At 43.0% G+C, this 13933-nt stretch overlaps 1 protein-coding gene across 2 annotated transcripts in view; it reads left to right on the forward strand.

The window, feature by feature from the left end:
- Positions 1 to 13933, forward strand: part of LOC146859197 (dehydrogenase/reductase SDR family member 4-like) — an 89944-nt gene that overhangs the window by 41355 nt on the left and 34656 nt on the right. For both annotated transcript variants that reach the window (XM_085649876.1, XM_085649875.1), the window contains 2 exons: positions 679 to 856; positions 1211 to 1312. In XM_085649876.1, coding sequence (XP_085506002.1) covers positions 679 to 856; positions 1211 to 1312 — 280 coding nt within the window. The remainder of the gene's footprint in view (positions 1 to 678; positions 857 to 1210; positions 1313 to 13933) is intronic.

Below are 13933 nucleotides of genomic sequence, written 5' to 3' on the forward strand. Positions count from 1 at the left end.
ATAGGTGTCTGGAATCAGTCTCAACACCAATCCCTTAAGTTTATGTTAACTAAAACGCACAGATCCTATATAGATTTGTAGGAACTACACAACACAGTATTGGAGCTCACCAACAGCTTGCTCAATTGATTTGAATCCTATTTTACAGCGCTTCCTGCTCTTGCATACTGGGATTAGCACAGAGCTCAGCCAGTGCACTTTTATTTTTATATACAGCTGCTTGTTCAGTTCTAGTACTGGGACCGCAGACCTCTCTGCTAGTGTTTCTGAATTCTAACCTGCAACACCAGCTTTTATTTTAGTTCTTGGACCCTCACCCTACCAACTCTAATGAGGCACAACAGTTCTCATCAGCAGCACACCTGCTATTGTACTGGATCGACACGCACAGCTCTGCAGATTCAAATCAAGCTTGATAAACAGTATTCTGTCAATCCACTGCTAGGATCTACATACTACTCTGGCGTCCTTCTCAATTATTTGGACACAACACTCTAGCATGCCACCTCAAGTCTGACCTGTAAACATCCCCTTGTATCCCAGCACTGGAAACCACACACCACTCTGCCAATCATCTGCAATACTGTTCTGCTGAGCCTCTTGTTATTCTATGACACTCATGTTCCATCTCATAATCTCTTTCTACACTGAACCTCCTTGATCTCTGATCTTTTCCAGAATTGGACTGGCCATCGCTCGGCGACTGGCTCAAGATGGAGCACACGTAGTAGTGAGCAGCCGTAAGAAAGCAAATGTGGACCGGACAGTGGAGGAGCTAAAGGCCGAGAACCTCAGCGTTATGGGTGTCGTGTGCCATGTTGGGAAGGAGGAGGACAGACAGAGGCTGGTGGAAACGGTGAGAGCACCCGCTTAAGAACAACCATAACCTTGTACCCTTGAAACCACTACCCTTAATGCCCACTAATTCTCACTGCTTGGATCGAATTCCTGTCCTGGGTCAATCAAAGTCCTCTCCTTCCCAATTTAGGGCCATAGTAAACTTGTTGAGTGAGGACTCCAGCCTATCTTGTTGAGGTAAGGGGGCTTGGAGTCCTGGTTAAAATCTGAAAGACTTGTTTTCCCACTCTCCTCCTTTCTTATTCCATTGACCTCACGTGGCCTAAAGTGCTTTTAGCTTTTTCCCTCCATTTGAGGCCCCTAGTTACAGTATGTAGGAGACCTACCCTAATTGATTTTCTTTTTGGTTCAGGCTGTGGAGCGTTTTGGAGGAATAGATTTGTTGGTGTCCAATGCTGCCGTTAATCCCTTTGCTGGAAACATATTGGACTCCACTGATGAACAGTGGGAAAAGGTAAGCATTACACAATAAAAATTCTGTTTTCACATAGACCACTTTATCTGGATTTCAGAGTTCTGTTGAAGGACGGTTCCTTCTGGCGACTGTAGGAGGCAAAGTAGAGGACAACAGTGAGAGCAGTTTGGAGTCTTCGATAATAGCCCTTGGTGACCCCTGCTGACAGTAATGGAAGTACTGCTGAACTAATGCAGCTTAAAGGCTAAGACGATCTAGGTATGGTTTTACATGGACACCTGTCAAGGGAGAGATTCCAGAAAAAACAAAAGATACAAAAAAATAGTCAACCATTGGGAGTAATCACCCCAACATACCCCACTCCTCATATTCATTCAGTCCATTCTCAGTAGAGTTCATGGCATCCATCCACTTGATTTGCAGATATTCAGAATCATTGCCAGATCTCTACTGCAAAGGTTCAGTACTATATCCTCCCACCTTATGTTTTTCTCTTGTAGAGGTCAACCAAAGGCACTCCTGTGGTAGGACACCATATTCTGTGACAATGTTGCAAAATCCATGCTTACGTTTTCTCTTTAGTCTGACCTATATATAGAAGGTTACAGGTGCACCATTTCACATAGATGACTTTTATAGTAATACAAATTGTTAGATCGTTCAATACAAATCTGTTACCGCTATGCTCACAAAATCTTGCCTCCCTACCCAAAATGCATGGTCTGCTAACAGTGATTTGAAATTTCCTAAAATCGTTGGAAGGCTGCTGTATTAAGGAATAGTAGGCTGTGCCTGTATAGGAAACCCAGATCTCACAACATGGTCACATATGTTATGCCTCTCTTAAAAGCTATGCTTTTCCTTGGCTGCTGGAACCGCACTATTATAATATTTGGAGGTGGGGACGGGAGGGGTAGAATGGGATGGGGATGTTATAATCTTGGGATTCTCGAAGACACTATCCCAGATGTTGAATAGGGCATTTGTTATCTCTGGTCTGTCTTTCTGTGGAATTCAAATGAGATCATTAGTGCTCTGTCCATATGGACCAAGTACTTTTCAATTGCTCATGGCACCCAGTCAAATACTACATTCATATGTCTTAATATTAGGTAGTCTAACATCTCCATCTTATTGAGATCTCCTTCGCTTTTTTCTCAAACTCTTGGTTTTTTAGTCCCCGCCCCAAATAAAGTCATCATATGCTATCTGAAAGTTCTATAATGGTTGTTTGGGTATCTGTAGGGGCATTGCCTGTAAGACGTACAATAGTCTTGGAACTATGTCCGTATTAGAAGGAGCTACGTACCCCAAACAAGAAATAAAATAATATTGCCATCTATTCTTATCTGCTTTAATCTTCACAAATAATGTGGAGCAGTTTGCTCTATAGAGCCCTAGGATGGTTGGTGTAATGTTGCCTAGATCCTTAATTTTGCCTCTGCCTCTCTAACCGGGGCTTCTCTGGGAAGAGCTCTTTGCGTATGTTTTGTAAGGCCCATACTCAATATCTCTGATTTATCCAAGTTGACAGTAAAACCAAAGATGATCCCTTATTTATTGAATGTTTCTTATAGATATGAAATTGATTCCTCAGTGCCAGTCAATGTCAATAAAATGTTGTCTGCAAAGAGATGAATCTTGTGTAGTATGCCCCGATAGGCATCTCTCTAACTGTAGCCATCTGCTCGCCTTATTGGCAAGGGGTTCAGTGGACAAGGTGAACAACAGAAGTGAAAGGGGGCACCCCTTCCATGTTCCCCCTTTAAGTCTAAATGAGGTTGTGTTGCTTCCATTCATAAGAGTCGATGTACTAATGCCCACATAACTTGCCCGTATATACTTTTTGCATCATTAGGCCTACACCTATCTTTTTTAGAACCTGTCTAAGGAATGACCAGGGTACGCAGTCAGACACCTGTTCGGAATCAAGAGTTATTATGGCATTCAATATTTTGTGTGTGTTTACCTTTTCTGTCAAATATACATTGGCAGAGGTTTGTCTAGCCAGTATGAGACTCTTGATAACAAAAGTTCCAGTCTTTTGGCTAGAATTTTGTCGAACAGTTTAAAGTCTAAACTTAAGAAGGCTTTGGGCTTTTAGGACTAGCAGTGTTCTTTAAGTTTGCTTTTCTTATTATTTAATTAGATCCCGGCCTTCCCCATTGATGGCGTTACAGCTCACATTTCTCTTTAGGAGTTGTGTAGGTTCGCCAGTTTTGGTATCAACAACGATACATGTTTCTTGCAAAAATGGGCCATAAGACCATCTGGACCCTGTGCTTTGTTCAGTGGCTGTAACTTAAAAGCATATTGGATATCTTCTGGGGTTATGGGGGCTTCTAATGTTTCTTTCTTTTATTGTGATAAGTGTGGCATGTCAACGTCTTTTAGAAAGCTTTCTATGTCTCCCTAGGTGTTTATCTCCATGGTAAATAGTTTGTTTTATAGGATTTGATACATTCCCTTTTCTTTACAGATACTGTGATTGTTTTGACTACCAAATTATTAATTTCATCACATATATTCATCCTCACCTTATTTATTCTTAGTCTAGTTGCTAAGATTCTGTTCTCCTTATTGGCTTTTTCTCAGCAACGTTGTAGGCGTAGTTCGGATTTTCCTGTGAGTAGGACTTACAACTGGCTTCTAATTGAGGTCATCTCCTTCAGACCGCTGAGCCTACCCTTGATTTTATGCTGATGTTCTGCGCCACAGTCCCTATTCTTGGTCTTGGACCACCAGTGCATGATCCAAGACCACTGTTGTGCTAATATCTATTGTGGATGTGACATCTAGAAGTGTGGGTGTTGCACACACCTAGTCGCCATATATCCATGTGATTAGCTTCTGTATATGCTTTTAGAATGTACCTGAAAATCCTTCCACTAGTGTAACTGTCACATGAGTTCCTATCAAATTCTGACATTAGTACCTGATTTAAGTCGCCTACACACATCAGTTCACTGGTCTGGTGTTCACGCACTGATCATAGCAATTTTTGATAGCATTTGTCTTGGTTTCCATTTGGTGTGTAAAAGACCACCGATGTAAGATCTGTATTTCTTGTTACACATTGAAATATAATGTATCTGAAAATCTCACTGTTCTTTATGGTGTGTTTAATGTTCAGTAGTAGCTCTTTATGTATCGCTTTTCAATTGCAACTTGTTTTCTTTTTAGTCGTCCTGTGTATATATCTATGGACAATATGTCTATGAACAATAAGGCTGCATTTAACAGTAACCAACAACATTGTACTACCCAATAACCTTGGGCTCCAGAACAGCGTTCTGCCCAGCTTAAAGCGCTTCAGCGCCTCGTCAGGTGTATTAAGCCCTATATAAATGCAATTACGATTACAGTCTTTCCTGAGAAGATTTCTCCTGACAGTAAATTGTGTGGGAAGTGATTCACAATTCTTACCACATTTTGTAACTTTTCACAGGGATATTTAGATCACTGACATTCCATGTTTTCAGTCCAACCAAGCAGGTTTGTTAATCATGTGCTTCATTCTTAAGACTTGTCTTGCACCTACCAAGATCAGATAATCATGCAATGCAACTTAAGAGTTTTAACTTTTGTCTAGATTAATGTCATAAGTGAAGTAGATTTTCATCCCACTAAACTATCCCTACTCGAAACATTTAACAAGTTCCTCTTAACAGGGTGTGATCCATCCATCCCATACCACTTCTAGAGCTTGTAGTCCTTTTCATTTTCCAGCCTTAGGGTCGAAAAATTGACTCCTGTGTAACATTCTCTTTTTGAATTAAAAACAAAAAAATTGTTTATTGCATTTTAGAACATTGGCGCGACATTGCACCACATACAGCAGTTGTATCATCACCACAAATTGGATCATAGCAAGTACAATTCAACAGTCGAACAAAACCCCCCCACCCTTCCCACCTCCCTATAACAAAGTGGGACAACCCTCGTATCGATGCTGAGGCAATTGCTGCATACTGCGTTTCCTAGGACCAATGACTAAGTATACAGTTGAATGTGAATGCACATACCCATAAGTAACATAGGAGGAAACAGGAGCACACACAATGTAAAGTAGTCTCCTACCCATATGCTTTGGAGTGATCTCCAGTTCAGCAACGCTAGCAAAGAACAGTGCCCCCCCATTAGCGATCTATTCTTCTATGCCCTCCGGCTCGCCTGACTCCTTCCCAATTAGGTATTGCTGGTATAAACCCCAGTAATACTGTGTAGCATTCTCATATTGATCTGGCATATATAAAGTACATTCACATCAACATTTTTATCCGTTCTTTTCTTCAGATTTTAGCGACATGGTCATTTTTTGGTTGTTTGTATCTTTGTTGATTTTGCCTTCTTCCATCTATTTGGGTTGTGCGTAGATGGTGAATTGATTGAATGGAGGAATTTGCTATTTGTAAGCGCAGCAATTGCCTGAAACAAAAACAACTTTCCTGGCTCTCCTCAATGCCAATTCTTCTGTTAGAAGACATAAAAGACAGCAACTGAATAGCGAAGAATTCAACAGTTAAGTTAAACAAATACGTTTTCAGTTGTTTTTTTAAAATGTACATAGTTAGATTGAGTCCAGATGAATGTGGGCATGGAGTTTCATGCTTTGGATTTTAACACTGATAAGGATCTGCCATCTATCCTGATTTTTTATTTTTTTTATGCCCTGGAATTGACAACAGATGTTGAGGTTCAAAACGCAGTGTGGGGGTGAAAAGGCAGCAACCTAATAAGGAGGACATATAGTTTTCCATTATGTTACTGTTTATTGCCTTATGGCAAATACGTAGCGCCTTGAAAAGACTCCTCTTAGCAAATGGCAACCAAAGAAGAGGGAGAGGGTGAGTAGAAATAGGTGATGTATGTTGTAGTTTACACGAACAGATGAGTTTCAGCATTACCTGTACTCTTGAGTTGGGTATTCCAGGAGTCAACTAGCAAATTATTGCGGTAGTTCAGCCTGGAGAGTATTAGAACTCAATTATCCTTGCAGCCGAGATAAGGAAGGGAAGGATTTTTTTAATCACATTGATCAGACACACACAAGTGACTGTGAGAGCTTTTGGGTGTTATTGAAGGTAAGAATAGAGTTGAAGACGATTCCCAACTTTTTAGCTTTGTATACAGGGGTTAGGAGTGGCCCCAACTCTACTGGCCACCATCCATTGGACCATGAAGAGAGGTTACCAAAGATGACCACTTCTGTTTTATCTTCATTTAAAGTTCGAGAATTCAGTTTAATTTAATCTGCAAGGTAAAATTAGAAACAAGATGATTTGATGGTATCAAATGCGGTTGATAAATCAATCACTATCAAAACAGCAATGCCTCTTTCATCAAAGAGGAAGAGGATGTCATTGGTAATGTTTTCTTACAGCTTCTGTATTAAACGTTTCCTGAACCCAGATTGTGCTGAGTGGAAGAGTTGGTGATTTTCCAGGAAGCTAATACATTGTTTGTTGATCATAGCCTTTGAGATCTTACGAAAGCGGGGTAGTATAGAAATGGGTCGATAATTGGACAGGGTCAAAGGATCAAGCAATGGTTTCTTCAATAGAGGGGTCACTAGTGAATTTTTCCAGGAGAAGGGGAGTATACCTGATTGAAGGTAGGAGTTACAAAGTTCGGTAAGTGCTGAGACAATGGTGTTTGCCAATTGCTATTGATCGTGCCCTGGACATATGTCTATTGGGGAGGCTGAGCTGATCGCAGAAATAATTAAGTAATCAGCTCAGCTGAAGCCTTATTCAACTATTAACAAGGTGGCCTGGTGGTTATTTGTCGGACTATGATTGTTGTTTTACCCCCTTGTTCGAAGTTATGTAACCATTTTGTGATCTTCTCCTGAAAAAAGTTGGATATGTTGTTGCACGTCTCCTGAGAGGGATCAGTGTGATTTATTGTTGCTAAGGGCATGTGGTAGGCTTTCTTTATATAGCAGACACTTCTCTTGTAGAGTTTTTTTTGCATTAGAAATCTGATTGGAAAGTAGGTTGCCTTGGTATTGAAGACAAGCTTTTTGTAGTGTTGTAGTTGAATTTTATATAATAGGCTAATATCCAGGTTATTATGCTTCTTTCATGATTTTTCCAATTTCTTGCAATCTCTTTTGGTGCATCAGAAGGTCTTAGTGCACCAAAGAGGAGTTTTTTTTGTGTGCTTCAATGAGCCTGACCGGAGTGAATGTCTAAAGTCACAGCTATATACTTATTAACCCGTTTGATTTCGGAATCAGGATCGTGAGAGACAGGAACTTTGCAAAAGAGTGTCCTAGGCATTCATTTTAAGTTTGGCCAGGCCCTACCTAGTCTACAAGATCTGACTTTACACCCACGCACAGTGTGTTTAGGATTAATTTGAAATAGAGTTATTTATGATCAGACCGGATCACTAGTAATGTACCGTTAAAATGAAGGGCACATGGATAGCCAAAGATTAAGGACCGGATGTATCAAGCTAAATTGCGATCGCAAATGCTGAAATTCTCAGAATATCAGCGTTTGTGATTGCAATTTAGCTGTGTGCAATGTAGGAAAGAAAGCTACTCGCAAAATAAGGAATCGCAAAATTTGCGATTCCATATTTTGTGCAAGCATTTAGAGAATCGCAATTTGAGTTTCCCAAAATGCTGTTCTAGTAGCCATCGCAAATATTGCTGTAAGGAATCGCAAATTACCACAAACTTCAAGTTGGTGGTAATTTGCGATTACCTTGAAAAATGCACTTTTTAGCATTTTAGCACCTTTGGGCATGTATGTGCGCCACGTGCACTCATGCACATTTCAGGGGTGCAATAGGGTGTCCTTTAGGAACCTATGCACCCTTGAAATTGCGTGCACAATTTGCGAGTACCTATTGGGTACTCGCAAATTTGGCACGTAATTCCCATTCTTTCCTAAGGGCCTCTTGGCCCATAGAAATTAATAGGAAGCCATTCCTTATTTGCAACTCGCAATTTGCGAGTCGCAAATAAGGAATGTGTAGGAATCGCAAAATATCAGCAGATACCTACATACATTGCATTTTGCGAGTCTATAATAGCGAATCGGTAAAATTCGCTATTATAGACTCGCACAATGTAATGTTGATACATCTGGCCCTAAATCGAGTGTGTTGGCTGCTGTGTGGGTAGCGCTGGTAGTTAACTGCAGATGTAGGGGATGAAGGAATTTATATAATTTTATGCCTCACTATTTTGCACAATGTCAGAGTGTAATTTACATTTCCCAACAACCGATAGTCAGTCACTGTTTAGTAGGCATGTAGCTACAGCTACTAAGAGGAGTACAATTATCTACAGAACCAGGAGGTCTGTTTATCAAAATACATTTAACTGCAGGGTAATCACTTAATATTATTGTAAGGACTAGATATTTTGCATTCTTAGTGTGAGAAATACTATTATTAAGAATTTTAAGATTCTATTTAAAAGTGCAAGCAGTCCCACCTCCATGTTTGTCCGGGGGGTCGAAATGTTTTATTGGGTACCCTCTGGCATTGAGTTCTCTCAGAGCTCGGCCTCTATAATGAAAAGACAATATAAGTTTAGGTCTAAAATTAATTTGTTGATTTCTAAACAATGCTGGACTAGTGATTAAGCATTTAAGAGGACACAAGTTAGGTTGTTATTCCATAGTGAAGTTAACTGTGACCTATTGCTTCCAGAATTGATGTGTTTCATGGAGCTAACGTCTTTTTTCAGACCGGGAATGGTTTGAAAATGTCCTGAAGATGGTCTGAAAGGGCTGGAGTATGGAACAAAAACGAGATCGAAGAGCATCCCGCTGAGATGCAAGTTCCTCTCTACTAACATTTGGTCCAAAACTGGCAGAGTTCCTGGCCCTAGGCCCTGCTGTGGCACAGACGGGCTTGCCTTTGGCATTTCGCTGCATGCGTCCTTTGTGTGCACACCCCGCACCCGAGTTTAGATGCCTGCTCCTGGTCTTAGATGAGACCACAGCAGTGTAACTACAGAGTACCCCCACCTAAGATATTAGCTGGGCAAGACAAAAGACTGTCTCTGTTAACAGTGGGCTTGAGAAAAGTAAATGACCTGACAGACCCAACAAATACTAAACGTGACTGGCAGATAAAGGAGGTAACAGGTTAAATCTCACAAATCCAGAATACCATTTAAGAGCACCCAGCCTGATTGCATCAACCCTGTTGAATCAGCCTATGGATGGAAATTCGTCTCATGCGAAGCTCCAAGCCACACCTGGCATCACTTTCTCTCCCATCTCGTCTACAGCCTCACAGCTTCTTCCCCAATATTGATAGGAAACGGGGGGCCTCGAGACCTTGTGTAGTTATGGTGTCTGCTTGCAAGGCTGTAGATGAGATTTTACAGCAGCTGCTGGCTCTACACTAGGTGCAGTCAGTGGTGACACAATCAAAGAAAAAGATCCCAGTGCTGGTGTCTCTTCAATGGTAGATTCAGTAGTGAATTCATCTTAGAGGTTCTACTCTAAAACGTCTGGGTTACAAATTAAGATATTTACCTAATTGCAGTAGTGCTGGGTCACTCTCTATATCACTCAAACCAAGATGCTTGAGGTCAGTCAACAAAATGCCACCTCCTCTATCACCCACCAGGCAACACACCCTCCTTTGGAGAACACCTTTTGGAACTGATAATGCACTGCTCTCCCTCTCTCTCTAATGATAACCTATTTTATTTATTTATTTGAAAGGTTTTATATAGCGCTGGCTAGATCCGTGGGTATCAGAGCGCTTTACATGTGCGATAAACAAGATTACAGGAGTTGCTCAAAAAGCACAGTAAGAAACAATAAATAAAAACAAACGTTCCATTGAGGTCTAATAAGAGTAGATACATTTACATACATTTTTACATAGGATGAGAGAGATAGAAGGGGGAGGGGAGAGATGAGGGGAGGGAGTGAAGTAGAGGAGGATAGAGTCGTCAGAGGTATGATTTAAGGATCCCAGTATTTCCTGAGGAGACGCAGTTTAAGGTCTTTTTTGAAGGCAATGTAGGAGGGGTTGTAGCACAATTCCTTAGGGAGGGCATTCCAGATGATTGGCGCATTTGCAGAGAAGGAGCGAGATTGAGTGGTTTTCTTTTTGAATAAGGGGGGGATGAGGAGGAAAGTGTTTGTGCTCCTCATCGTTCTGGAGCTGCCTGCTTTTTTAAGTTTGTTTGTGAGGTACAGAGGGGCATTCTGGTGTAGGGATTTATGTGTGATGCATGCTGTCTTGTAGGAGGATCTACCATCAACTTGCAGCCAGTTGAGAGCCTTCAGGGCAGGGGAGATGTGATCAAAGCATTTGTAGCTAGTGATGAGCTTGGCTGCTAGGTGGAGCACAGATCTGAGTGGGGCTAGGTGGACTTTGGTGGTTCGTGTGAGGATAGCGTTCCCATAGTCGATTTTTGAGAGTACCAGGGATTGGACGACCCATTTGAAGTCTTCCGGTGGGATGAAGGGTTTGATTTCCTACAGGTGACGGAGAGCGAAGCGAGCTCCTTTAGCAGAGTTTTTATGGGGTCGTTGAGGGTTAGATTTTTGTCAACGGTAAAACCAAGAGATTTCACTGAGTTGGACAAAGATAGCGAGCAGTTGAGTGCATTGAGGTCAGAGATCCAGGTTTGGATGGGGAGTCCAATGTTTTTAGGGGAGAAGAGGATGATTTCAGTTTTCTTGGGATTGAGTTTGAGTTGGTTGGAGTGGAGCCAGTGTTGGATCTTGTTTAAGGTATGGTTAATATGAAGTACGTAAGTGTGGGACCTAATCTTATAGTACAGTTGTGTGTCATCGGCATAGAGGTGGTAGTTGATTCCTGGTTGTTTCAGGATGAGGGTAAGAGGTTCTATAAAGAGGTTAAAGAGTGACGGGGAGAGAATAGAATCTTGGGGTACGCCTAGGGAAACCGGAGAGGGGTTGGATAGACAGTCGTTCATTTTGACTTGTTGTGTTCTGTGTTGGAGAAATGAGGTGAACCATTTAAGGACCTGACCGTTAAGGCCAAAGCGGGACTTGAGTGAGTTGAGAAGGAAGTTGTGGTTGACTGTATCAAAGGCAGCCGAGAGGTCAAGCAGAATGAGTAGACAGGATACACCATTGTCAAGGGAAGCGTGAATGTCGTCGATTATATTTAGCAAAGCGGTTTCTGTGCTGCAGCCTTTTCTGAAGCCGGATTGCAAGGGGTCAAGAAGGTTGAAGTTGTTAATGTGTTTTTCAAATTGAGGCAGAGCACATTTTTCCAGGGCTTTGGAAAGAAGAGGTAGGTTAGTGATAGGGCGGAGGTTGTTCAGGTCATTAGGGTCTAAGGTGGGATTTTTCGGGATAGTCGTGATTTGACCAAGTTGAAGAGAGTCTGGGATACAACCTGTGGAGAAGGAGGTGTTGATGATGTTAGTCCAGTAAGGGGCAATGATGTGGTTGAGATTCTGGATAAGACTGGAGGGGATAGGGTCTTTGGTGTGTGAGGGCGGTTTAAGTTTGCTTATGATGTTAGAGATTTCGAGTTCAGTCACGGGGTGGAAATTAGACCAAGATGCATAGTTTTTTAGTTGCTGAGGGGGAAGGCTGGGATCTGGAGGGGTAGTAGCGAGAGGGGGAGGGGAAGAGTAAGGAGACAGAGTCAATACGGGAGGATCGATAAGTGTATTGTCAGCAACGAGAGGGGAATTGGGTGTGATCTCAGTTAGATGGAAGGAGTGCTCGAATTTTGCAATTTTATCCGAGAAGAAGATGGCAATTTCTTCACATCTTTTTTTTGAGGTATTAAGTTTAGGGGGGGCTGTGGGTTTTTGGTTGCGAACAATGTAAATGGTTCTCTGGGTCTGTTTTTTGCCCGATTGTGTTGTATTCGGAAAAAGGAGGCCTTTTCCTTGAAGATGTGTTTTTTATAGGTTGATCTAGCGGCTCTGAGACAGGAAAGGTGGGTGGCGGACAGTTGTTGTCTCCAAGATCTTTCAGTCAGTCTAAGTGAACGCCTTTTGTCATTGAAATCAGAGTTAAACCAAGTTTTAGAAGGAATGGTGCTTTGTTTTTTAAGTTTGGGAGGGGCTAGGAGGTCTATGACCTCACTGGTGGTCTTGTTGAAGAGTTCAGTGAGCTCACTTGCATCTTGGGAGCGAGAGGAGGGTGGGACAAAAGAATTGAGAGGCAGGTGGCGTTTGAGAGCGGAGGTCAGGAGGGGAGGAAGGGCAGTCGGATGGGGAATTGTGAGGAATAGAGGGGAGGGGGGGTGGGACATAAAGAGGTGAGAGGTAGGAGGCGTTTGAGATGGGAAGTCGGGGGGGGGGAGAAACGCTAGGGGGTGAGGGGAGGAAGTGGAGGGGTGGGGTGGGGGGAAACCAAAGGGTAGGCCAGAAGTCAGAGCTATAGAAGAGAGTGGAAGAGAAACACAACAGAGAAATGCTAATGGTAGTGCTAGAGTAACAACAATAATAATAGTGTAATAGTGATGGAGGATCAGTATTCCAGTGAAATTCAATAAAAGGAGCAATAGTTATAGAGAACTGGTCAACAACATTTACAAGTAGTAAAGTTAGACTTTAGTCTCAGTTAAACTTAAGTTTTGGTCTTCAGTTTAACTGAGACCAAATTCCCTTTGTGAACACCGAAAGTCGTGAAGTTAGACTTTTATCTCAGTTTACTTTTGTGAATCGGTCCATTAGCGTTTTATATACTCTAGTTGTATCTGTCTAGCTCCGTTTATGATAATGATATGATGAGTACATACTTTCTGCTTCTATTGTATTCACAAGATTGTTCTTTAAACTGCAGATCTGATAGAGACTACCAGCCGCAGATTCCTTCATGTAGAATTATCCCCAGACGTGAGACTGGATCCAGAAAACATTTTGCCCAGCACCCATGCGCGCTGGGTGGATGGCATCACGCGACTCCGCCCAGGCGTCGTCCGCACAGCGAGGTCACATAAGTCCCACTCCGGCGTGCCTATGTCAGTTTTTTCCTTTTCCATGTGCAACGCGGATCCAGTTTGTAGTCTGGGCCTGTTTATGCCTTTCCCTTCTGCTATTGCTGCGTGTGTGGGAACAGTGTGCGAATGCCTTCGGGCTTTAAAACTTGTTCGTCGTGTGGCTACCTCATGTCGGCGACGGATCCTCACCCCATCTGTATGTGGTGTTTGGGGGAGCACCACGACTCCACTGATTGCCAGCAGATGAAGCCGAAGTTGCCGGATTAAACTTCTGTCGGCTCGTGTGTCCTGGTCAGCGTCGTCATCTCGCCCGGCCCCTGAGGGAGGTTCTCGGACCCCAGCTTTCCTCGCAGACTTTGATCTTCTCCCAGGTCGCAAGTGCACCGCTCACCTCTTGGTAAGTGTCGCAGTTTGTCCCCGAGGGTCGGGTTCCGGACTGTCGGGGCATGGGCTCTCCGCGGGTGGTGCGGTCCCGCCTGTCGTCCCCTTATCCGCTGTTCCCTGGCGTGGGGGCGACCAGAGCCCAGATGGAGACATATGCGGCGGCTTTGCAGGCTTCGCTGGCTTCTCCTCCTCCTCCTTCCCCTCCCGAGACGTCGGCGGATCTCTTGCAGTGTGCGAGGCCCTCCGTGGCGTCGTCGGCGGCTCTGGCCCAGACGCCGACTGGTTCGGATCCAGGCTCGGAGGATGTGGTGCTGTTGGGGTGCGGGCCTTCGGGGGTGTATCCTTCGGACCACGGTG

Source organism: Triturus cristatus, chromosome 3_2 (genome assembly GCF_964204655.1).
Source record: "Triturus cristatus chromosome 3_2, aTriCri1.1, whole genome shotgun sequence".
In the NCBI taxonomy this organism is placed as follows: domain Eukaryota; kingdom Metazoa; phylum Chordata; class Amphibia; order Caudata; family Salamandridae; genus Triturus; species Triturus cristatus.